At 52.5% G+C, this 24,355-nt stretch overlaps 1 protein-coding gene across 3 annotated transcripts in view; it reads left to right on the top strand.

Annotated features, from left to right (window-relative positions):
* Nucleotides 1-24,355, top strand: part of CRHR2 (corticotropin releasing hormone receptor 2) — a 45,097-nt gene that overhangs the window by 3,328 nt on the left and 17,414 nt on the right. The window contains exons 1-3 of one of the 3 annotated variants that reach the window (XM_074379657.1): nucleotides 6,850-7,072; nucleotides 7,446-7,539; nucleotides 14,737-14,862. In XM_074379657.1, coding sequence (XP_074235758.1) covers nucleotides 7,518-7,539; nucleotides 14,737-14,862 — 148 coding nt within the window. In that variant the 5' untranslated portion in view covers nucleotides 6,850-7,072; nucleotides 7,446-7,517. Of the gene's footprint in view, nucleotides 1-6,849; nucleotides 7,073-7,445; nucleotides 7,540-14,300; nucleotides 14,584-14,736; nucleotides 14,863-24,355 lie in introns of those variants that run through there. The other 2 variants (XM_010345716.3, XM_003935182.4) reach the window with 2 other exon arrangements.

The raw sequence follows: 24,355 nt of genomic DNA, 5'->3' as shown, positions 1-24,355 counted from the left end.
TATTTATTTTGGGACAGAGTCTTGCTCTGTCGCCCAGGCTGGAGTGCAGTGGCACAATCTTGGCTCACTGCAAACTCTGCATCCTGGGTTCAAGTGATTCTCCTGCCTCAGCCTCCTGAGTAGCTGGGACTACAGGACTACAGCTACACACCATACCCAGCTAATATTTTCGTATTTTTAGTAGCGACAGGGCTTTCACCATGTTGGCCAGGATGTTCTCCCAACCTCGTGATCCACTTGCCTCGGCCTCCCAAAGTGCTGAGATTACAGGCATGAGCCACTGCGCCCGGCCCTTTTATTTTTAATTTCTGTGGGTACATAGTAGGTGTATATGTTCATGTGGTACATGAGATATTTTTACATAGGCATGCAATGTGTAAAAATGTGTAAAAATCATATCATGTAAAATGGGGTATCCATCCCCCTCAAGAATTTATCCTTTGTGTTACAATCCAATTATACTTTTAGTTATTTTTAAATGTGCAGTTAAATTATTGACTGCAGTCACCCTATTGTACTATGACTTACTACATCGTATTCATTTTTTTTTTTTTTGGTACCTATTATCCTTCCCCACCTCCCACACATCCCTACTACCCTTCCCAGCCTCTGCTAACCATTCTTCTACTCTCTATCTCTGTGAGATCAGTTGTGTTGAATTTTAAATCCCACCAGAGTCATTGCAAACCCATGGGGGACAGATTATTCAATAAGCGTATTTGATTTTACTTAGCAGCCCTACAGGGCCTATCATGGGCACTGATGCACCTCACTTATTTTTAGCTTCATATGAACGCCATGAGTTAAAACCATCCTATCCCCATTTTGCAGATGAGGAAGTGAGGTGAGCTCCTGTGCCCAGGGCCACTCAGCTGGTATGTGGCAGGGCCAGGATTCCAACCTGCAGCCAGACTCCAGATTCCCTTCTTTTAACAAAAGTTTAATTTTAATGTGATTCAATTTTAATGTTGAGCTATTTTTAGGACATTCAGACAGATGCCAAAGCAAATCAGAAGAGATGTGACTTTAGGCAAACTGGACATTAGATGCATTGATAATTAAGGACATCACTTTAGGCCAAGTGGCTTGTTACTAGACCTCCTGGCTGGCCAGCTCCCTGCCCCTATGTTGGGCCAAGACAGCCCTCCCTTCCGCCCCTTCCCCCTCCTTCCCCAGTCAGTATTCAGGGCCCAGGGCTTGGCACAGGTAAGGCCAGCAGGACTGAGGGGAGAGGAAGTCATGGGCGGTCAGAGAGGAGAGAACAGTAGAATGAAGAAAGACCTAAAGCCTCCTGGGGGAGCTGGAGGGGAACTGGGAAGGAAGAGTGGGGCATCCTAGGAGGAGGAACTGGCTGAGCACAGACTCAGGGACAAGAAAGCCACTGGGAGCTGCCAACACCCTACAGGTTAGAACTGAGTATCGAAAGTCTCCCCTTCCAAGAAGCCTGCCTGCCTGGACGCGCCAGAAAATAATGACCCACTTCCTTCGTCTGACTTCCCACCCCTCACCCGCTCCTCGGCCAGTCTCAGCTCCCATTACTGCCCCCTCTGTCTGTGCAGGGCCTAACTGCCGTCTCCTCGCCCTCCTCCCTCATCTTCACTGTCCTCCCCTCCTCCCCCTCCTCCCCACTCCTGCATCCTTCTTCCTCCCCCACCTCCTCCCCTTTCTCTTCCCAGGCTCCTCCACCTCCTTCCCGTCCTTCCTTCTCTCCTCCGCATTCTGCCCTTTCCCTTTTCTTCTCTCCTCGTCATTCGCTCTCCTCCCCACTCCTCCTTCCTCCTTCCCTCCCTTCCCTCTTCCTCCTCCTCCCTTTTTCCAGTCTTCCCTTCTAAGCCTCCTCCTCCTCCTCTTCCCTCTCCTCTTGCTCCTGCCTCCAACTCTGTGCTCCCTAAAGGGCAGAGCCTGAGCTCAGGCTCAATGCAATCCACTGAATGAAGGCAAACATGAGGTGGAATCCTGCCCCTCCTGGCTGAGTCCTTCTCTGACCTTGGGAAGCAGAGGGAGGAAGCAGGGAGGGAGCTTACCCCATTCCCCTCCAGTCCCTGGCAGCCTGCGCCCTAGGACTTGTGGTCCCGTAAATCTCCACAGCTTAGACCAAGGGCTAAATTTAGACAGAAGCTTTGTCGCCAGGCCCTGGAGGAAACACTAGACTGAGCCAGACCCCCAGGCTCCAGGGAGGCGACAACTTTGAGGCCTGTCTGAGCCCTGGGCATAGGTTCTGTTTGGATAGGACCCAAGGTGGAAGAAGAGCAGCTGGAGTCTTGGCTCTCACCCCAACCTCCTTCTCCAGCCAGGGCCTCTCCTCTGCCCTCTTCTAAGGTGAGGGCTTCCCATGCCAGGTACAGAGAGATGGGAACCAGGAGCTGGGCCCTCACTCAGACTGGACTCAGAGCAAAGTTCAGCGAGAAGGAAATACAATGAGCAGAAAACCCAGAATCTAGACTCCCAGAATTAGGGGTAGGGTTGTAGCTCTACCTGGCTGAGGGGGTCATGGTTTCAGTAACCCATCCAGTCAGTCAGTCAGTTGATAAACATTTATTGAGCATCTGCTATGTGCCAGGATCCGAACTAGAGACTGGGGACACAGTTATGTGGACCATGGCCTCCCACAGCCTGCTGTCAGTCTCGTGGGCTGATGGGTGGGTGGTGGGGAGCTCTCTGCCCCAGGACAGCCAAGAGCTAATCACTACAGACGTCCAAGATGTCCCCCTCAGAAAAGAATAACAGAAACAGGAAAACAGTCTATCTCTTCTCTACACTCTCACACACCTCTAACACCAGACGTGTGGGCTTGCTACACCAAGCAATTCTCCACTTCTCTGGGGACCCCACCTGGATGTCCTCCCATTCAATTCCATTCTGATGCCATCTTCCTGGAGTTGGCATCAGACCCCACAGGTAAAGGCTCAGTCCCACAAGACTGCCCCCCCGCCCCCAGTTCAGATGCCAATCGAAAGACAAGGCTTTGCATTCTCCCGACGGACAGGCTATATAAATCAAGAGTTCCCATGACCCTCTCTTTGGGTACAATAATGTGCTACAACATTTTGCAAAACTCAAGGAAACATTTCTATTTAGCAGTTTATTTTAAAGGCTATGACAAAGGACACAGCTGAACAGCCAGGCGGAGAGGCATACTGGGCAAGCCGTGGGGGGGATGCGGAGCTCCGTACCCTTACTGCGCACCACCCTCCCGGCACTGCCAGGTGGTCACCAACCCAGGAGCCCCTGCAATCCCACCTTTGAAGGGTTTCATGAAGGCTCCATTACAGAGGCATGATGGGTTACTAACCCAATCTCCAGCCCCTCTCCCTTCCCCAAGACGTAAGAAGTTGCTGAAACCTACAACCTTCTAACCATGGCTTAGTCACTCTGGTAACCAAACTCCATTTGGGAGCCCACCAAGACTTGCCTCATCAGAACAAACAACACTCCTGTCACCCAGGAAATGCCAAGGGTTTTAGGAAGTCTGTGTCAGGAACCAGGGGCTGAGACCTAATATTCATAATTTCTCATCTCTCTTGTGCAAGTCCTGCCCATTGACTGGGTCTGCCTCCCGTGACCCAGCTCTCTGCCTCCAAGGCCCCTGCTCCTCTGTGGCAAGAGAGGAGCTCCTTACTTGAGCCGCCTCCCAAGCCCCACAGACATCCTGTCTGGGGCTGGGGTCCTTTCAGCATCTGTGACCCATAGGTCTTCACTTCCCCACCCAGGACCAGCTCTTCCCATGGGTGCCTGACCAAGCTATAACCTACCAGACTGTCTGGGCTTGAATTCTACCTGTGCCCCTTACCTGAAGTGGGACCCTTGGCAGGTGACGTTGCTTCTCTGGCCTCAGCAGCCTCCTCTGTGAAATGGGGTTATTTGCAGCTATCTCAGAGACTGTTGTGAGGATAAATCTTTTGTAGGGCATCTAGAGGCGGGTCTAGCACTAGAGTAAGTGCTGACTTTGCACGAAAGAACCCTCCCCTTCCTGCCTGTCTGGCCTCTCCTTCTCCTGGCACCCCCACACCAGATGCTGAGGTTTCCCGTGCGGGCCCTGGGCTTGCCTGCCTCTGAGGCTGTGCTCTCTCAGATCCTGCCCGGGTCGCTTTCTGCTCTTCTTACTGCCTGCCCTACTTAGGGCCCACATCCTTCCATTCTTTTAGCTTCTGCTCCAATGCCCAGTTCTCCAAACGGCCTTCAGTTTCCTCAGTGAGCATTCACTGAGCATTGCTGAGGGGACAGCTCAGTGAGGGAGGTAGAGGCTGCGCCTTCAGGGGCCCAGTGTCCACAGAAAGCCTGCTGAGGGCTAACAGAGGCCCATGCTGACTGCAGAGCTGGGGAAGAGGGCACAGGGTTTCCAGGAAGCTTTTCTGGAGTGGAGGGGCTTGAGCTGAGCCTCGGGAGTCCCTATAAAGGGACTCAACCTCCCATCTCTGAGCTCTCTAACTAGCCCCCTCCTAAAGTCCTTGCCAAGAGTCACCATTCAGCATGTGTATTCTATGTGCTAGGCTTCTGAGCTACAGTAATTTGTTGAATGTACACAAAATCCTATGGGATTTGTGTTAACCCCATTTTAAAGTTGAGGAGATTAGGGCTCAGAGAACTTAAGTGACTTGCCAAGGCCACACAGCTAAGCCTGGCATCTGCAGAACTCTGCACAGAGGGATGTGTGCACTCTACCCCGGACCACGTGTCTTCTAAGGACAGCAGCCTGTCTTTCCTCGTCCCTGCCCACCCATCACCACCACCACCAGGGGCTCTGCCCAAAATAGGCACCTGCAGGGTATATTGTGAATTTGGACTGAGTCAAATCCTCCTACCCAAGCTCCTTGAAGAGAATGAGTATCTTTGTCTGTGCCAGCTTTGGGGCCAGCAGAGAAGTTATAGGAGAGGAAATTGGGATCTGAGGCGATTCCAAACATTACTTCTGATATGCCTGTCCCAAATTTTGCCCAGAGCCAAAGAGCAAGCATCAACAGCAGAGTATGGTTGCCCTGTGTCCAGTCCTCACAAAGTGCTCGCTCAGTCAGAAGATGACCACGGCCTGAGACCACAGAATCCAAGGCAAGGACAGCCTCACGTCGCCTGAGTCCTGGGGAGAATGCCCTGACCCCATCATGGGTTCAGAGCAGGTGTCAGAACCCCCAGGAAAGTCAAACAGGAGATCACCTGAGTGATGGGGCTACAAATGTCACCGCTCGGGGGCTTTGAGAGAAGGCGCTAACATCTGAGGTGCAATGGCTGTGTCTGCCTAAGGGCACATCGTGGACACCATACGCTTCTAGCTTGCCTGTACCCTAACTTCCAGAGGCTGGAATCCACTGGGAACCCTCCCAGGGAGGCTATTACCAGCTGCTTCTCAAGCAAGGGGATGGGGGCCATAGAAGGTGATGGGTCAGGCCTAGAACCCTCACTTTCCCCAGACCCAATGGAAGATAGGGCCTGAGAATTCTTCCTGGTCCCAGCATCTGGAGTGTTCCCTGGCAGTGGCTTGCTGGGACAGCAAGGTCTTCCTGATGCCCAAGAAGCTGGAGCTGAGGAGCTCGCAGCAGCTCCCTTGATATGTGGACAGCAAGACCATGGCCCCCAGTGTTTGTCCTGCAGTCCCAGAGGCCAGAGCTTCTGGCTGACAGCTCAGGAGACCCCACAGTGCGGAGACACACACCCAACACACATCTGCTCCTCTGCATTTCCCTGTGTACCTTGCATCCTGGGTGGGAGTTTAGCAGAACACAGGTGCAGTGAGTGCCTCTAAGTGATGTCTTCCTCACCCTAGGCCAGGCGTCCCCAAACTTTGTACACAGGGGGCCAGTTCACTGTCCCTCAGACCGTTGGAGGGCCACCACACACTGTGCTCCTCTCACTGACCACCAATGAAAGAGGTGCCCCTTCCTGAAGTGTGGCGGTGGGCCGGATACATGGCCTCAGGGGGCCACATGCGGCCCGCAGGCCCTTGGTTTGGGGATGCCTGCCCTAGGCTCTGGGGAGGGGCGCAGGGGGCAGCATTCTCCCGTCTGAGCAGGTGGGTCATTCACTAGAAGCCCCAGGCTGGTGTGGTGAGGCAGAGCGTGCAGCTTCCAGTCCCAGCACAGGAAATGGACTGAGCCCAATGTGGGGAATGTGATGTATGAGAGCTTTGGGGCTCTGGCCCTTGGGGACATCCTGGAACAAACATTGACCCAGCTGCCAAGAAAAGGACATCTGACAGGCAGCAGGAAGAAAAGGGACTGCCCACTGATGGAGCAGTGCCTTCTGGAATCCCAGAATCAGGAATGTCAGTGGTGAGAGGGGCACAGAAGTCACACACACAAGTGCACACACACACACGCGCGCACACACACACGCACACACCACAGAGCAAGAAAAGGAGCGATCTTGGGAGGAATGGGGCCAAGGGTTCAAATTTTAGAGTGCATTGCTCTGGTTCAGTCATACACTATGCATTTTCCAGCCTCTCTCCCTTTGCACATGCTGTGCTCTCTCCCTAGAATGCCCTCCCTGGCCTGGTCAGCTTGGCAAGCTCCTACTCACCCTTCAAAACCCACATTCGCATGACCTCTTCTATGATGCTACCCCAGCCCTCCTCAGTAAATCGTGCATGCTGTAAAGCTGATCACCTATCCACTGTTCCCAGAAGATGGTCCCCTCACGGGTGCACATGCCCACATCTACTTTATCCTTGCACATCCAGCACCTAGTCTGATGATTTTTTAGAATATGGAATCCTGGGTGCTTTTCTTTTAGATGAAATTGCCATTATTGCAATAATCACATCTCTTCCCTAGTGAGCACCTCAACTGGCTCTGTGGTCTCGTCTCTTGTCCCTACTCATCTTTCTGGTTGCCCCAAAGTGCTACCTCTTCCAGTAAGCTTTCCCTGTCTTCCCAAATCCAGGTCAGGCACCTCTCTCATGTATTATCCTGATGTTCTTTGTTGCAAGGGCCTGTTTACCTGTGTGAAATGGAAACGAAGATAAAGCATGCATTTGCCTCCCCTTCCTTCTGCACTTTCTAAGTCTAGAGGATCCCTACCTGGCCTGGGACTACCTGAAGGACACCCATCAGGTCCCCCAACCAGGACCTGACACACAGTAGGTGTTCTGCAAATACCTGTTGGTTGAATTAACAACTAGTGGAACCCACCCCTCACCCCTCTTTGCTGACAGAAGGACACAAGCTTCATCACGGCTGCACATCCCAGCCTGAGGAGGAGATAGCCTTGGGAGCTGAGGCATAGACAGAGCAGACGCCTGCAATGCTGCACTGGGCCACTTCTGAGGCCTTTCTTGGGTCTAGCCTAGGCCAGGCTTCTGGCGCTCCATGTGGCCATGGGCATCTCCCTCCTTGGTCTCCCTCCCTGTACTGAGGAGTAAGGATGAGTGGCAAGATAGGATGGGGGCAGACAGGTGCTCTCAATGGCTAGCCTAGGCCTGATCTCTGACCCTCATCCCTGCTGTCCCCTAGGCAGCCGGACGGAGCCAGGTGCCCAAAGACCAGCCCCTGTGGGCACTTCTGGAGCAGTACTGCCACACCATCATGACCCTCACCAACCTCTCAGGTAGGCACCCTCCACCACCACCCTGCAGCAGCCCCTAGAGGTGTGGGTGGGGCCCTGGGAGGAAGAGGCTTTCCTGGGGCCAGCCCAGGCTCAGCAGGGTGGCGGGTGCAGTGCTAGTTTCCAGTCCTGGTTTGATTTCTGCCTTGCTGGGGGCCCTGAGGCAGGCCCCTTCCACATCCTAGGCTCGGGCCCAGCACTGACAATGAAGGGCTTGGTCGGGAGGCTACTCCCCACTTCCAGCTCCCTGGAGGGAAGTCAGCTGGGCTGCGAGTCCAAGGAGGGGATGACCCCTCTGCTTTCCAACTCCAGGGAGACTGGCAGAAGGTGTTAAACATTCTCTGGTTGCCGTGGCTACAGGTGTCACTTCCTGGTAAAGACTTGCAAAGCAACAGCCTGGCTGGCCCTGAGTTCTGGCCCCTCGGAGGTTTCCAATGGCTGATTCACAGAGTCAGGGCCAGCCACTGCAGAGCTGCAGGGACTCTCCTGGGTTCCAGAGAGATGTCTCCAGTGTCCCACCCTGAATCCTGGCCTTCCCAGGTCTGCGTCCACAGGATGGGAGTGAGGGTGACCTTCGCTAGGGCCTGGGGCCACTGCCAGGGCACAAGCAGACAAGAGTGCTAGCCAGCACCAGGACCCAACCTCCAGGCGCTGCCGGAGCCAGGCATCAAAGAGAGAGTCTTGCTGCCTGTACTCCTTCCACCTGGTCAAGAGCTCAGGTGTTGGGGTCAGGTAGACCTGAGTCTGGATCCTAGCTCCCTCCACCCAGCAGCCTCTCCCAGCCCCTGGAAACTCACCTAACCCATCTGTGTTAGTGTCCTGGGGCCACTGGAACAAAGCATCACAGACCGGGGGCTTGAGCAGAAACTGACTTCCTAACCATTCCGGAGACTGGGAGGCCAAGGTCAAGGTGTGGGCAGGATTGGCTCCTTCTGAGACTTCCCCCACTGGCTTGCAGATGGCTATCTGCTCCCTATGTCTTCACATGGTCTCCCCTCCGCATGTGTCCCAAGAACACCAGTCCTATTGGATTGAAGCCCACTTACCTTACTTTAATCACCTTGTCGAAGACCCTAAATCCAAACAAGGCCACATCCTGAGGTACTGGGAGTTAGGACTTCAATGTATGAATTTTGCAACAACACCGTTCAGCCTATAACATCATGTGAAGCTAGTTTCCTCATCTGTTTAGCAATGAGTCTAAATCCACCTCGGAGGCTCACAGTGAAGGCTGGACGAGAGTCCACGGGGTCACCCAGCACAGGACATGCCAGCATCAGACAGGAAATGGAGGCCCCTCCCTTCAGGAAGGCCCAGTCTTCCCTCACCCACTGCCTCCCTCAGAGGTAGTGTGTGTTTATCAGCAGATTCACGGCCTTCTCCCTGCCCTCCTCTGCCCTCCCTCTAGCAGGTGGCACGGACCCTTCCCTGTCTCCCTTGGCAGATGGTGCCCCCTCTGAGTGCAATGGATAGGGTCCCAGCTTCTCCACACACACAGCCTTGCCTGTTCAGCTTCTAACAGCATTCGTCCGTTTGCAAAAGGGATCCACATGATTTCCATAAAATTGGACACAAAAGAGTTTTAACTAAAAGAAGGAGACAATAAGTACTCCCTCTCCCACAACCCAAGAATTTTTATAACGCCATATCCCTCAAGAATCTGTGCATCCGTGGAGCCTCATGTTCAATTGTTTTCTTTTTTACAAAACTGGGATGATAGTGTGTCCATAGTTTCATCACCTGCTTTTTCCTCTGATAACTCAGAGTGAACATTTCCCCATGTCATTAAATATTCAACCACCACATCGCTGGTGATGCTGCCTAGCAGCCACTCTGGGGATGCATCACCCCACCTGAACCGGGTCCGGATGGCAGAGGTAGAGGCTGCTAGGGAGCCCCTCAAGCTTCGGGAATCATTTCTCAAGCCCCCACATCATCATGACCTTCTTTTTAGTGTACACCGTTTGAGAAAATGTATGATGACTAACAGAGTTCAAAACCAAGTAAAACCAAACACTGTATCTTTCAGATGTACATACTGGTGAGAAAACTGAAAGAAAAAAAAAAACAAAAAACTATGAGCCAGAGGATGACAAATGCAATAGTCAAGGGAATGCTCCCTCTGGGGAGGAGTATAGAAACAAGTATAGAAGTGACTGGTAATGATGTAGTTTCCAATTGGGAGGTAGGTTTATTATAGTGTCTACTACATACAATAAAAAGACCAAATAAAATAAAGACTAAAAAATAAAGTTAGGTCATGCACAGGCTAATAATGACAAAGGGTCATGAATCTATGATCAATTCAATTGTGTGCCCCTGAAAAAGGAAACGCATGCATAATCACAGAGCGATTATGACTTTAGGCAGGCTTTAAATGGATTATTTCTATTTTATTCATCACAGAGGCATTGACATATATTTGAAAAATATTAGGGCATATATTGTGAGGCATATTATTTATTGTGTCCATAAGAATCTAAAAATCCAAATGGATTATTATTTTTTATAGAGATGGGTATCTCAGTATACTGCACAGGCTGGTCTTGAATTCCTGGGCTCAAGCAATCCGCCTGCCTCAGCTTCCCAAAGGGCTGAGATTACTGCACCTGGTGTGAGCCACTGCACCTGGCCAAGAATCCAAATGGATTCAAGGATTTCTCGAAATAATTCCTCAATACAATACACACACATACACCAGGGCTGGTCAAATAGGAAGAGAGCCTTGGCTTGAAGACAGACCCATGCTTTCCCTAGCTCTGCCAAGGCATCTATTCTGTCTTAATGACTCACTGAGCTGAAGCCTGGAGCATTTCAATGGGTGCTGGGGATGGGTTACTGAACAGGACCAGCCATGCCCTTGGGGAGGCATGGACTGGTAGATGAGATAGGGAAAAAACAGCCACCTGGATGTGACATAGGCTGGCTCCACAGTCTGCTGGAGGCCAGCAGATGAGGGCACCAAGGAGCTGCATGTCTGAAGGATAAGTGTGGAGCTATAAGGGCGTGTCTAGAACAAAAACACAAACAAGGAACAGAGGTAGCAAATGGTTCCCAGTAGTGACACATTGTTCTGGAGGGCCTTTCAAATGGAGCAGGAGGGTGAGGATGAGAGATAGATGATCATGAAGAACCTTCTTTGCAATACCAAAGATGGTTCCCGGAAATGACACATTGTTCTGAAGGGCCTTTCAAATGAGGCAGGAGGGTGAGCACAAGGGATAGATGCTCATGAAGGACCTTCTTTGCAATGCCAAAGATGGTTCCCAGGAGTGACAGATTGTTCTAGAGGGCCTTTCCAATGAAGCAGGAGGGTGAGGATGGGGGACAATGATCATGAAGGACCTTCTTTGTGATTGGTATCTCAAGGGCAATGGAGTGGGGGCACTCTTACGAGGAAGAGTGACAGAATCGTAATCATAAAACATCATTTCACCTGCCATGAGGAGACAGGGAGCCCATTTGGGCTGCTGCAGAGGTGAGGATGGCCGAGGAGAAGCAGCGGAAGGAGCCTCTTTTCCTTGTCTGGGAATCCTATTGTCCATTGGTAAAACAAGAACGTGGGATTGGATGTCACTGAGGGCCCTTTCTGTCCCCACAGCTTAGTCCCATGGTTTGACATGAAGACACCAGGCCACCTCCTCTGTCCTGCAGTGGAATATAATAGGGTGAGGAGAGGGTGTCTGGCCTGGGACCCTGTCTCCAGTGCCACAGCACAAGAGTGTGTCACCTTCAGGCCCTTTTAGAACTTGCATGCCCTCAGCAACCCCATCACAACTCCCAGGAAACACCACGCTAATCCCAGCTCTGCCTGAATAGATTCCCTGTCTATGCAGTCTAACCAACAATGGTCCCTTAGAGAAGCAAAGCTGTATCCTGTCCCTTTAGATCCTGTTTTCCAGCTGACATCTGAGTGGTAGTGGATGAATGAGAGAGAATGTGTGTATATGGTGAAGATGCATGACTGTGGCTCTGTGTGTCATTCTGTTGTGCCTGCATCCCTATTTCATGCCATGTGTTAGGCTTTGCAAGTGTGTCTGTGCTGGCCTGGAACTGATGTCACCTCAGCTGACATCAGAAACAGGCCGTGGGATGGGACACAGGGCACCAGAGACACCTGCCTTACTCTGCTGCTCATGTTACACAGGGGTCTTCCAGAGCACCGCAGTGTGACACACACTTCCCGCAACCTATTTGCCAACCTGTCCCCAGCAGCCTGGGGACACACAGACTGTTCCAAATACTTATCCCCTAATGTGTGGCCTCTAGCTGGGACAGGGCTGGCCTGCATTTCTGGGAACCCACCACTATCCCAAAGCCTCCCATCTATTTCTGCTTCTTTAGTTAGCAAAATGGCCCTTGTCTTTGTTTATTTGCACTCAGATTTAATAAAATTGACGGAAGTTTGGGGCTCTTCCCAATTTTTTCCTCATTTACCTATTTGTAGACACTGACATGAGCTATAAAATTATTTTGTTCCCAAATTGCTATCTTTTCTAGTTTTCCCTCTGTCACATCTAGAATGACAACTGTGCCTATAATAATAAGATCCATGAGAAATGGCCCCACATCCTGGAAACCAGGGGACCTTGGGTCTGTGCTCAGACCCCAACTGCCCATTCAGGATGCAGAACCACCTTTGACTCTGCCACTGAAATGGTCACTTCCCAGAGGCATCTTTGGTACATGTGCTCTCCCAGTTAAGAGTAATCCGGTTCACCCAGGCCAACCCTCTGTTCTGCAGAAATCTGCATGAGATAAGTCCCTGGCCTCTGGTCACTGGGAGCACACCACCTCTGACATAGCTGTATCTCAGGAGCTGGTGTGCTTTACGCACCAAGTAGGCAGTGGCTTCAGTACCGTGCAAGGTGAATAACTTAAGCTCGGCTTGGGACTTCTCCCTTCCTCCCTGCTGCAATGTGCTGTGTGAAGGGCTGCCCCCTGCATATGAAGAACACTATTTCCTTGTGAATACATGAGCTGACATGGCCGGCCACACTCTGGCCTTTGTGGGTCGCTGGTTAACAGGGCTCAATCTAGGAACTGAGGATAAGACTCTGCCTAGGTCCTACCCTGCTCTCGGCACTGAATTATATGAAGGCCAAGGAGCCTGTACCTCTGCAGTTGCCCAGAGCTGAGCCTGGGCCTCTCGCCATCCATTCAGGAGGCAGAGGATAGACCTGGCTGGCTGCTCAGCACCTTGTACCTGCCAGTCAGCAGGCCCTGGAGAGATTCCAGGGCTCAGCCCTGGTCTTAGTGGAGTCTCATTTGCTCTGCCTGGGCAGTGACAGCACCATTAATATGGAGGCTGGTGAGAGCAGAACATAGAAAGGCAGCCTGCCTGCCGCTTCGCCTCTCTGCCTAGGACATGGTGCTGGTGCAGGGTGGTTTCAGCTTTTCCTGGCAGCTTAGGTTTCTGTGGAGGATGGCAGGGGAACAGGAGTGGTTCCTGGGTCTGGCTTCCAGCTCTCCCTGCCCTCTAAAGACAGAAACACACAACACACATATATGTTTCCAGGCTCTCCATCTCGTAACTCAGAACCAGAGTCTCAGAGCTGAGAAGGGCCTTGGAGAATATTTCACTGATGGAGAAAGCCCCAGAAGAGAGGGCAAGAATCCTGTTTGGGGTACAATGCCAGGGAGAGCAGAGTCAGAGGCCAGACCAAAAACAGCCTGAGTGAAAGTATGCCTCACCCCAGGCCCTGCTTCCTGAGCTAGATGCCCCACTCAGCAGGCAGGTACAGCAGGCCCACCCTGGGCACTCTGAGGGTGCAGGCACAGCAGATCACCAAGGAGGCAGTCTGAGTGGTGCCTGGGCAAGTTCCCTGGGAAGATTTCCAGCTCCTCCACACCTGCTGTGGGCCCTGGTTTCCTCCTCACCCCTGCCTCCGCTACTGGTATAGAAACTAGGGTCAGGTGAGGCCCTGCCCCAGCCTGGAGGAAGAAAGACACATTCTGACTTCTTCCTTTATTCTTTCTGGTGCCCAGGGCACTAATACCTGGATGCTTAAAGCTTTCCAGATAATTTCAACCACTTTCTCCCCTGGACTTACTCCATCTGATTAAATGGTCCCCCAGTCACTGAAGCGGGTGACCTGGTATTATCCCTGCCTCCAGGCTCCTGCTTAAAACCAGCCACCCACTCCAGTTCCTCCTCACCAGATCTGGCTGCCCCTCGGAAATCTCTCTTCATTTCAGCTTCCACGGCCTGATCCGAGGTCTTCAACCCATTCAGGCCACTTGATCTCAGACTCTTGGGTGGCTCCCTGCTTCCCTCGAGGCCTCCCCAATCCATTTCCTTCCCAGGAGCTAGAGGCTTTTCCAGGGTGCAGAGCTGCCCATGGGCTCTCTGTCCCTGCCTCCCTCCAGTGTCCTCGCTCAGGGAGGGGAAGCTCAGGCAGATAGCTGCCCAACTTTGGGTAGCGGCTGTCCCTTGGTTAGGAGAGCTGCAGCGTTCTCCTACGGCAGGCTGGCAGGTGGGCGCGCTTTGCTGCCCCCTGCAGCTCCGGGGCCTGCGATCCCCATCCCCGCACGGGGCATTCCGCCAGTCACCCCAGGCCACGCTCTCCAGCCGGCCGCCTTCCTCTGGGAGCCACGGGTGGAAGACATCTGCGAATTGAGAAGCCGTCTTCTGGGCAGGGTGGGGGATCCGGGGGGCTGGAGACCGAGCCCCTTCGAGAGGAGCCTCCCGGCCCCGCCTCCTGGCTCCGCCATTGGCCGTGGCGGAGCCGCTGTACCCGCTGCTCCTCTCCGGGAAGGTCCCCACTTGACAGCTCTGGGAGACCGGAGGCTGCGCCCAGAGGCTGCCCGGGAGATTGGGGCTGGGCCGGCGGGGGGAGGCCAGGACCCTGCGCTCTCTCGGCAGTTCCCTCTCGCATCCACTCCCTCACAGCCACGCGGGGCGCGCACTCCCACTCCTTCTCTACACGCGGCTGCGGGGCGCAATGGACCCGGCACTGCTCCACAGCCTGCTGGAGGCCAACTGCAGCCTGGCGCTGGCCGAAGAGCTGCTCTTGGACGGCTGGGGGCCGCCCCTGGACCCCGAGGGTAGGCAGGAGGACAGCGGTCGGAGGCGACACAAGCTTCTTCCCTCGCGCTCGCGCGCTGGGTGCGCCCCAGACCCCGCGCTCCGAGTGCCCCGTGGCTCCCTGCGCCCCTGGGGGCCCCTCTGAGCCCTGCTCCGCTCTCTCCCGCCGCCAGGTCCTTACTCCTACTGCAACACGACCTTGGACCAGATCGGAACGTGCTGGCCCCGCAGCGCCGCCGGAGCCCTCGTGGAGAGGCCGTGTCCCGAGTACTTCAACGGCGTCAAGTACGACACGACCCGTGAGTGCCCCTGGCCCTCGCTGCCTGCTCTTCACCGGCGGTTTAGGGAGTAGAGAGGGTCCCGGATCCAGCGACACAAAGCCGCTGAGGGCCGCGGTACAGCAGACCTCTGGCATTAAGGACCCCTTACAATGTTGGGGTGCGCCTTCTGCTTCTACCCCCAGTACAGCGTCTAACCTCAGTAAGGCAGTGATTTGCCCACAATTCCCGTGCTCCATGCGGTCAGAGCCCAAAAAGGAGAGAAGGAAATACTTCCTTCTCTTTGAGGGTAAACCTTCATTGCAGGTTTCTGTTGCCTGAAGTTCCCCATTAGGGCTTCATTGTGTAGACGCTGCTTCCCCTGCCCAGAAGGAGGACCTACCCCAGGAGAGCCGATATGCTAAGTTCCAAATCTCCCAGAGTGAGTGCAGTGACCTGACCGTACTACCGGAGAGAAGAGGAGGAAGGCAGGAGCCGGGCGGGCTGGGGCGAGTGCATGTTTTGTGGGGAGGACAGGCAGGCATAGGTTCTGCCAAGCTAGAGGGTGAGAGGTGTTGCATCTTCCCTAATCCGATGTCCCAGGACTGACCTGCTGGGCTGAGTCAGGGGCGTGGGCAGCATTAGTCCTGCGCCCCCATAATGAGTGCTGTCTGAATCAGTCCCTTCCCCCGCCCCCCAAGGAGAACAACCTATGCCTTCCTTCCTCCTGGCAAGTCATGGACAGGCTTGAGGCTCTGGAGAAAAGGGTAGTAGAGGCTGCCAGAGTTACACAGCCTCCGGGGGAGTGGTTTAGTGGGGGTTCTGGGTGTGTGCATGTCTGTGGGTGCCTGTCTGTGCCCTGTGGAACATGTGATGGGAGCCAGGCATGTGGTCTGCAGCAGCCTGTGGGGACAGCAATCACTGGCCCACCTAGAACTCCCCTCATGCCTCCAGCCCAACCCCAGTTGCCAAGTATGCTGAGATCCTATCTGAGGATTATCTGTCTGAAACCTTTCATCCTGGAAACATCCTAACAAACCCTCTCTGAGTGTCTATGTCTGCATAGTGGTCCAGCTCCACCTCCACCACCACCACCACCACCACCCCCCCTCCACACACACACGTGCACACACTTTCAGAAGCCCAGGCTGAGGCCTTCGCCAGGAGAGATGTTTAGAAGGCAAGATAGCAGTGCCACTTGGAATCACCTACACCTGATTCCAAGTGGCACTCCCCTGACTGTACCAAGCTGAGGGCTCTGGTGGGGCCAGGGAGCACATCTTATCCATGATTGAAACAGATCTCCCTGGAAGGAAGGAAGGTCCCCAACCTAGGAGATGTGCAAGCAGAATGAATGATTTCCCTGTGCCTTCCTAGTCCTGGCTTTATAAAACTGTATTTCTAGAATTCCGTGAACTGCTTGTGGGGTGGGGCAGTGGAGATCAGCGTGCCTGATTCAGACTGAGGCTGGAGATTAAGGGTCGTGGCCATCCAGGGTGAAGCAGGGTGATGGAGTATCTCAGCCCACAGCCTGTGAACCTCAGGGAGCTCTGCTTTGGTTCTTACCCCAGCCTGAGCTATACCTTGTTCTCCCCAACCCTCCTGGAGGCCCCCTTTTCCCAGGGCAGGACCCAGCTCTCTTCTTCATAGCCAAGCTGAGTACAGTATTATTCAATCAATTTGTGGAACACCCACTATGCGCCAGCCACTGCATGGGCACTGTATTGAGGCTCCCACTCACAATTGCAACAGACAAAAAGAACAGAATGATGAACGCCCTAATTAGGGGGGAAGCACAAGGTCTATGGGAATGGGGTCAGGAGTGACAGGGAAGACTTCCCAAAGGAGGGCAGACAGTGCATATCAGACCATCCACATCAATCAAGTCTAATGAGAAGCTGAAAAAAGGTTGGGCCACCACCCAGGCTGGTAAAGGTAGTGCCAATAAGCCCCTGGTATCTGATGAACAATTTTCTTCATTTAGACCGAAGTGCTGCCTGCACTGCCACGTCGGGAGAATGAGAGGAGCTGGTGGAGGGTGGGGAACACTAACCACTAACCAGCACCTGGAGTGTGAGGTCAGCCTAGGTGGGAAGAGCAAAGGGTGCTAATGGCTGTGGACATGCATGATTGATTTCCCTCCTCCCCTTTCTTCACACCATTGTTGCTTCCTTCTCTGTTTGCCTTTTCCATGGCATCCCTCCTTTAGAAAGAATGACACGGGGAGAAAACTCCATGAGAAGCCCAGGGGGAGCACAGGAGAGTTCAGGCTCCACTTCCTGCCCCAATTTTACCATGCTATAGCCAAACCCCTATGGAAGCCTCATTCCATTCATTGATCAATGAAGATTCATTGAGCAGGAATCACCCAGGTGGGAATAACAGTTTAGATATTAGTCTCTGCGATTTTTCAACTCAGCTGAGCTCAGAGGATCTGCTGCAAAGCTCTCAAGTGTTAATCATTTTCCAGGTGCCAGCTACCACAGGGAGAGCTTTATATCCATAATCCCACTCACCCCCACTCCCTCCAAGATACATACTGCTTCTATGCCCATATTGTAGACAAGAACACTGAGACTCAGACACATGAAGTAACTTGTTCGAGGTCCTAATCAGCTCCTAATGCACAGCCCTCAGTCTTAACCATGGAGCAGCACTGCCTCCACAAGAGGCATTTGGTTTGCAAGGACAGCTTAGAGCAGGCGTCCCCAGACTTTTTACACAGGGGGCCAGTTCACTGTCCCTCAGACCGCTGGAGAGCCGCAACATACTGTGCTCCTCTCACTGACCACCAATGAAAGAGGTGCCCCTTCCTGAAGTGCAGCGGGGGGCCGGATAAATGGCCTCAGGGGACCGCATGCAGCCGGTGGGCCGTACTTTGGGGATGCCTGGCTTAGAGATTTGGAAAGAAGACTTACCTCTGGCCTGGAAATCAGGGAGAACTTAGCCCTCTGAACTGGACTTCTGGGGACAGGTTGGGTTTTAGCAGGTGAGTGCAGGAGAGGTACAGGAGAGGCCCTCTAGGCTAAGGGGGCTGAGCAAAGGCATGGAGACAGGCCCGGCTTTGTGCCTCAGGAGGAGTGAGTGTTGGATGGAGAACAGGGAGTAGAAGAAAGGAAGAATGAGGCTGGGGAGACGTATGCAGGTCAGGTGATGCAGGGCATTCTACAGGGCTTCACCTGGAAAGGGAGCCTGGGTGAGCTTGTGAGTGGAGGAGCTCAGCTTTGGGAGCACATTGTCCTCTGGAGGGAGAGGAGCGGTAAGGAGACTTCTGCACAGACCCAGGTAGACCGCAGGCTGTGGGAGCAAAAGAGGGTGAAGACACCAGCAACCTTGGGCATTTGAAATTGACAAGATGTGGTGAGAGACGGCAAGGCAGAGGATTGGGCACACAGGAAACAGCTGAGCACAGTTGGGGATGTGTTGACTTGAGGAGCTGGAGGGACACCTGAGTGGAGATATCAGGAAGCAGCTGGCTGGGTGGGGAAATGCTCAAGAGAGCACCAAGAGTGGGGATGAGGCATTTAGAAGTCCTAGGATGCGGAGGTAGCGAATAGCTATATGGAGTGAGTTTGGGAGGCTGAGTCAGAGCCTTGAGCCATCTCCCCCAGAGCTATATCCAGACGCAGCAGGGCCAAGGGAAGGGAAGGGACTAGTGCGGGCCACACACGTTAGTCAGTGGCAGAGCCAAGTTACGCACTCAAGTCTCATCGGGTGTTCCCTACACAACCTGTGCTGGCTGGCGCTCCAGTGGCTGGGCTTCCATGCGTTTGCACTGTGGTTTCACTCTTTTAATCCTTCCACCAGCCAGTGACAGAGACGTAGTATTATCCTCATTTTACACATGGGGAAACTGAGGCATGGTACAATTAAGTCACTTGTAACAGAACTAGGATTCAAACAGGTTCTGCTGCCTCTCAAAAAGTGACTCTGCTAGGTTAAGTAGAGAAGAAATCTGTGAAAAATATATTGGGGAGTTTATGGAATCACTGAGAGGGCTAGAGAACCAGATTTGGGGCCCCAGCCAAGAACACAGCGCAGAGCTGGCCCAATGAAGGCCTTCCTGAAAGGCCCTGCCAACACCACCAGCCTTGGCCACCAGGTGGGCCACAGCCCTGCTGCCACCACTGCCACCACTGCCCTGGAGTCTTTTTGAGACAGGGTCTCAGTCTACCAGGCTGGAGTCCAGTGACACAATCAAGGATCACTGCAATCTCAAAACTTCTGTGCCCAACTGATCCTCCTGCATCAGCCTCCTGAGTAGCTTAGACTACAGGCACATGCCACCACACCTGGCTAATTTTTAAATTTTTTGTAGAGATGGGATCTTGCCATTTTGCCAGGGCTGGTCTTGAACTCCTGGGCTCAAGCGATACTCCCATCTCTCGCTCCCAAAGTGCTGGGAGTACAGGTGTGAGCCACTGCACCTGGCCAACTTGGGGTCTAAACTTCCTGCAGTTATCTCTGGAGAAGCTTTCGCCCTGTCTCCATTTGGGGGCCCCCAGTTCACTAATTCCCTCAGGTGCATCTGATGGATGGGGGAGTATGTGGAGCCCAAGGTCTCATGCCGAAGCTTTGGCTACAAGGGAGCCTGGGAAGTAAAAACCTGGAGATTTGGCTCTAGGTGGGAAGGTAGCCTCTGTCTTCCCCCCAGGGTTCCTTGGGCCCAGGTTCAAATTTTGGGTGGCTAGAAACAGTTCTAAATGTCCATATACAATATGGACATTTTGTAATTGTAAAGGAATATCTTTCCCACCCAGTGGCTGGGTTTGGCAATAGTAGACTCCCAAACTCAACCCAGCACTTCTATGTTAGTCTGGGTCTGAGCTTGGGTGAACACCACCAGCTGCCTGTTCCCCTCTGACCACCAATTTGCTGTGATTGAATCCATACAGAAATATGCAAGGTAGGTCTCAAAGTTGGTCAGTTCTCCTTAGCCTGCAGTGGCCTTCAAGCAATGCAGGATGCTGATTCAGGGAGATGTATCTCGTTTGGGAAGCTCAGGAAAACTGTGCTGTTAGCCCCAGGACTATACCTCTGACAACCCCAGCTCTGGCCACACTTCCCCAAGTCTCTTAAATGGGAATGAGAAGGAATCCAGTCCAGGAAGTGGAGGCCAGGCAAGAAGGAGACATTAGCTGCAAGGTTTTTCCCACAAAAAGTGAGAAAGATGGCCAGGCATGGTGGCTTATGTCTGCAATCCCAACATTTTGGCAGGCTGAGGCAGGAAAATTGTTTGAGGCCAGGAGTTTCAGACCAGCTGAAGCCACATAGTGAGACCTCATGTTCTACAAAAAAATAAATAACAAATGAGCCTGGCATGGTGGCTCATGCCTGTAGTCCCACTACTCAGGAGGCTGAGGTAGGAGGATCACTTGAGTATAAGAGTTAGAGGCTGCAGTGAGCTAAGATCACACCACTGCCCTCCAACCTGGGTGACAGGGTGAGACCCCATCTCAAAAGAAGATAGGTAAGAAAGGTGACTCAAAGTTGAGGTCAAGGACTACCCAACTAGGCCCCAAACCAGACAAGGAGACAGCTGGATCTGGAGTACCCCAACTATAGGCAGTAAAGGGACTGAGGGTGGGATATCTGGCCCCTAGGGTATTACCTTCTGGGGATCTGGACACTAAGTGGCAATGACACTGAAGAGGTGGCACAGCTGGCTGCACCTGCTGAAACACAGGGTCATAGGGAGATTCTCTCTTCCAGTGACACCAACTCCAGGATCTCCCATGAGGAAGTGTGCCCCAGGGGAGAGAGATCTTCTGCCTCTTCATGGTTGAGTGACCCAAGATATGTCAGTTTCTCTCTTCAAGTCCCACTAGACCAAATGCAGAAGTTGCCTTCCTTCCTAATTCCCAAGGAGATGCCTGATGACTCAGTTTCCAACATGCTTCCCTTGGAACAGTCAAAGCTTTCATGCCAGGAACCTGGACGATACTGTCCAAAGGTTTGCTGTTTGAGACTGGCACCCCTCCCCCATATGGGGTTGGACTGCAGTGTCTGCAGTTTTGGCAGACACTGGGGATCTTGGCATGGGGTCTTGGCATGAGACCTGGCTGCCTCCTGCATGCATGTGTGACTGTTTTGTATTTGCCATGCATCTTGGTGAAGCATGGGCATCCAAGGTGGCAGACTATCCTCCTGGCCCACTCTGAGCCTCCCACCTTCAGTGAATTTCCCAAGTAACCTAGGAAACAGCATCAGCCTTGTCCATCCTTGTGTGCTCAGCTCTGTGCAGTGCTTAAGAAAGGGCTGGAGATGAAAGCAACCCATACTGTGCCCTTAGGAGCTCTCAGCCTTGTACAAAAGAAGGTAAACTTCTGCTCCAGAGAGCCTTTGGACTGGTTGGGAAAGCACCACACATTTACAGGTGCCAGTGAAAGAGCAACCCCAGCCCAGAATAAGCCAGGCAGACATAACCAGTTGGACCCTTGGGGAGCTGGAACAGTCATGGAAGCTGCCTGGAGGTGCTGGGATGGAGCTGGGCCTTGAAAAGGGGCATGAATTAGTTGATACCCTTGGGCTGGGCCCAGGGCCAATATCTGAACGTCGGGCGGGAAGGCTGATTCTTAGGAGCTCTCCAAGGTTCCCGATCCGATATCAGAGCTAGGCAGAGTTGAAGAATGGTGTTGTGCTGTCCGCGGTGCTGAAAGTTCTGATTCCCATGCGGTGACTGCATTCCTTCTGTAAATACTGCTTCTGGCCCTCCCCACCAATATGTCATCACCTTTTCTCCCTCACCACTACTACTACTAGTACTACTTCCTCTCCTCCTCCTTCTTCTATCATCATCATCATCACAGGGTCTCACTCTGTCACCCAGACTGGAGTACAGGGGCACAATCTCAGCTCACTGCAACCTCTGCCTCCCAGGCTCAAGCAATGCTCTCCCTCAGCCTCCTGAGTAGCTGGGACTATAGGCATGCACCACCATGCCTGGCTAATTTTTTTTTTGTAGAGATGGGGTTTCATCATGTTGCTCAGACTGGTTTCAAATTCCTGGGCTCAAGCAATTTCACCTGCATTGGTCTCCCAAAATGTTGGGATTACAGGTGTGAGCCACCACATCCAGCCTCTCCCTCACTTCCTGTCCTTTTCTTTCCAAATAACCAGTGACCCCATTGCTGTGCCTCACCACAGTCCAACTCACCCTTTTCCCCATGCCTACCCCTGTCCCTTGTACTCCTTCCCCCATACCTACCAATAAATATAGTCCCTCATGGTTCCTGTCTCCTATGACCCATGTCTCTCTAGATGGTATCAGAGATAGAAGTGCCAACCATTTGAAAGGGATGCTTGGAGTTGTCACAATAGCTTGGGGGTGCTAAATGACATTTAGTAGACTGTGGAGTCTCACATAGCAAATATTTGATCCACCTGAAATGCCAATAACATCAATAAAGAATCAATTTACTATAATTTTTCTAAGAGGCACAGAAGACCAAGGGGGAAGGGCCTTTGTCATGGGCACCTAGCTATCCAGAGACAAAACTACAACTAGAATATAGGCTCTTATCTCCCAGCCAGGCTTCAGGACCACCCCAGATAACTGCCTAAACTAGGAACTGTTTGCAAAGAGTCAGCATGTGAAATGGGAGAGCCCATTGTAATGGGGGCTTTTGGCATGCCTGGGCCACTCTGGGTATAGAAATCAGGCCTCCAAGACTATAGAATCCTGCATGAAAAGACCCTGCCTGCATCATTCAGACCCTAATACCCCCTGGAAGGCCACACTCCACATCATCATCGACCCTCAGCAGGGGCACCTGTGTTGCTATGGCAATGGGCACCCACCTCTCTGCACCCAGCCCTGCAATTCTAGCCTTGCCATTTGCCCTCAGTGGCTCCAATATGGCCTCTACTTACTTGTCTGTCCCAAAGGAGTTCAAGTCCAGTAGCAAAGAAAAGAAGGATCAGGTCCAAAGAGATGAAGTTCATAGTGAATTATGGCAAATGCAATAAAACAGAATTTGTGTTTTTCAAACTATGGATTATGACACAAGAGTGGACTGTGGAGTCAATTTAATGGGTCATGATCAGTGTTTGTGTGTGAAATGAATAGAAGACATTAGAATAGACTGGAAAGGAAAATAGCACAGCTGTGCCCCAGCTACATCTTGCTTTTTGAAACTGGATTCTCTCTCTCTCTCTGTGTGTGTGTGTGTGTGTGTGTGTGTGTGTGTGTGTGTGCTGGATTATAATATAAAATGTATGTGTTATTGTGGTTCAAGAGCGGTAAGACAGGAAAGCTATGTGACAAGAGAAGGGAAGGGATGGAGGAGGAAACAAAGAGAGAATTGCTTCAGACCTAGGGTGCTGGGAATGGCTCCAGGCAGGACGTGACATTTGAGTGAGGGATTAAAGATGGGTAGGAGTTCATTTGTGAGCAATGGATAAGAAGGAGGGGGTGCTTTAAGAGATAAATCCAGACAAAGAGGGTACGTGCCAAGCCTGTTTGTGCCAATGCCCATGGCCATGCAGAATGCTGGAGATGGGTCAGGACAGCTAAACTGGGGCCTGGGTGTCAAGGGCTTTGACTATCACGCCAAGAAACTGGACTTTATTAATGACAGCAATAAAGAGCCATTGATGGCTTTTAAGCATGAATCAACATGGTCAAGGTGGCAAGAGAAGAGGCAGGGAGGTGAGACAGGAGGCCATTGTGGCAGTCCAGGCAAGAAGACTAGAGAGCAGATGGAGGGATGGGCAGGAGGGGAGTGGACTCTGGAAAAAGAAAAGAGGAGACAGAATCCATGGAACTTGGGACCCCTGGGCATTGGTGTGAGGGAGAGGAAAGGTCTCTGATTTGCAGCATTTCTATCCTGACCCCTTCTCACCTGCAAGCCCACCCCATGGTCAGTGCCACCATGAGATATCATACTTGAGAAACAAATGTTCTGAGGCCTTCTCCTCAGGGAACCCCCAGCCTGATCAGATTTACTCACCTGGATAGTTCAGGGCTGGTCATGGGACAAGGGCTGGAGTGTGGGGCTCAGGCGGTCAGGACTGGGGTTGCTTAGGGGAGGGAGAGAGAGAGAGAGAGAAAGAGAGAGCTATAGGGTAGGAGCAATCAAGAAGGTCTTCCTGAAGGAGGGGGCCTAGCACTGAGCTTTAGGAAAGCTGGATGATATCTATGAACACATAGAAGATCATTTTTCTGCCCTTTGAAGCACAGGCAGGATCATGGTCTGCCTCACCTCACACAGACTGTTCAGAGGCACTGTAAACCCCCATCAGGGAGGGACTGTTCATTTCACAAAAGAGCTTACTCTCCTTAAATACTTTTACTTTTTTAGTCCAGTGACATCACTATCACTGACCCCCACAAGTCGAGGTAGCCCCTCTCTTTCGTGAGCACTAATGTTGGTAAGGAAAGATGGTCCTAGGTATCAAATTCAGAGCCCATCGTGGGAGTTGGGCACCATGGCCAGGGGTGGGGAGCAGGGTTCTTCTTCCTGGGAGTCAGAATCAGTGTCAGACCAGGGCATTCCCTGACTCGCTTGGCAGGGGAAGGGCAGGGCCCTGCCAG

The sequence above is a fragment of the Saimiri boliviensis genome, chromosome 10 (assembly GCF_048565385.1).
Source record: "Saimiri boliviensis isolate mSaiBol1 chromosome 10, mSaiBol1.pri, whole genome shotgun sequence".
Classification (NCBI taxonomy): Eukaryota; Metazoa; Chordata; class Mammalia; order Primates; family Cebidae; genus Saimiri; species Saimiri boliviensis.
The sequence above is the reverse complement of the archived record's forward strand: the minus strand, read 5'-3'. Positions and strand labels throughout refer to the sequence as shown.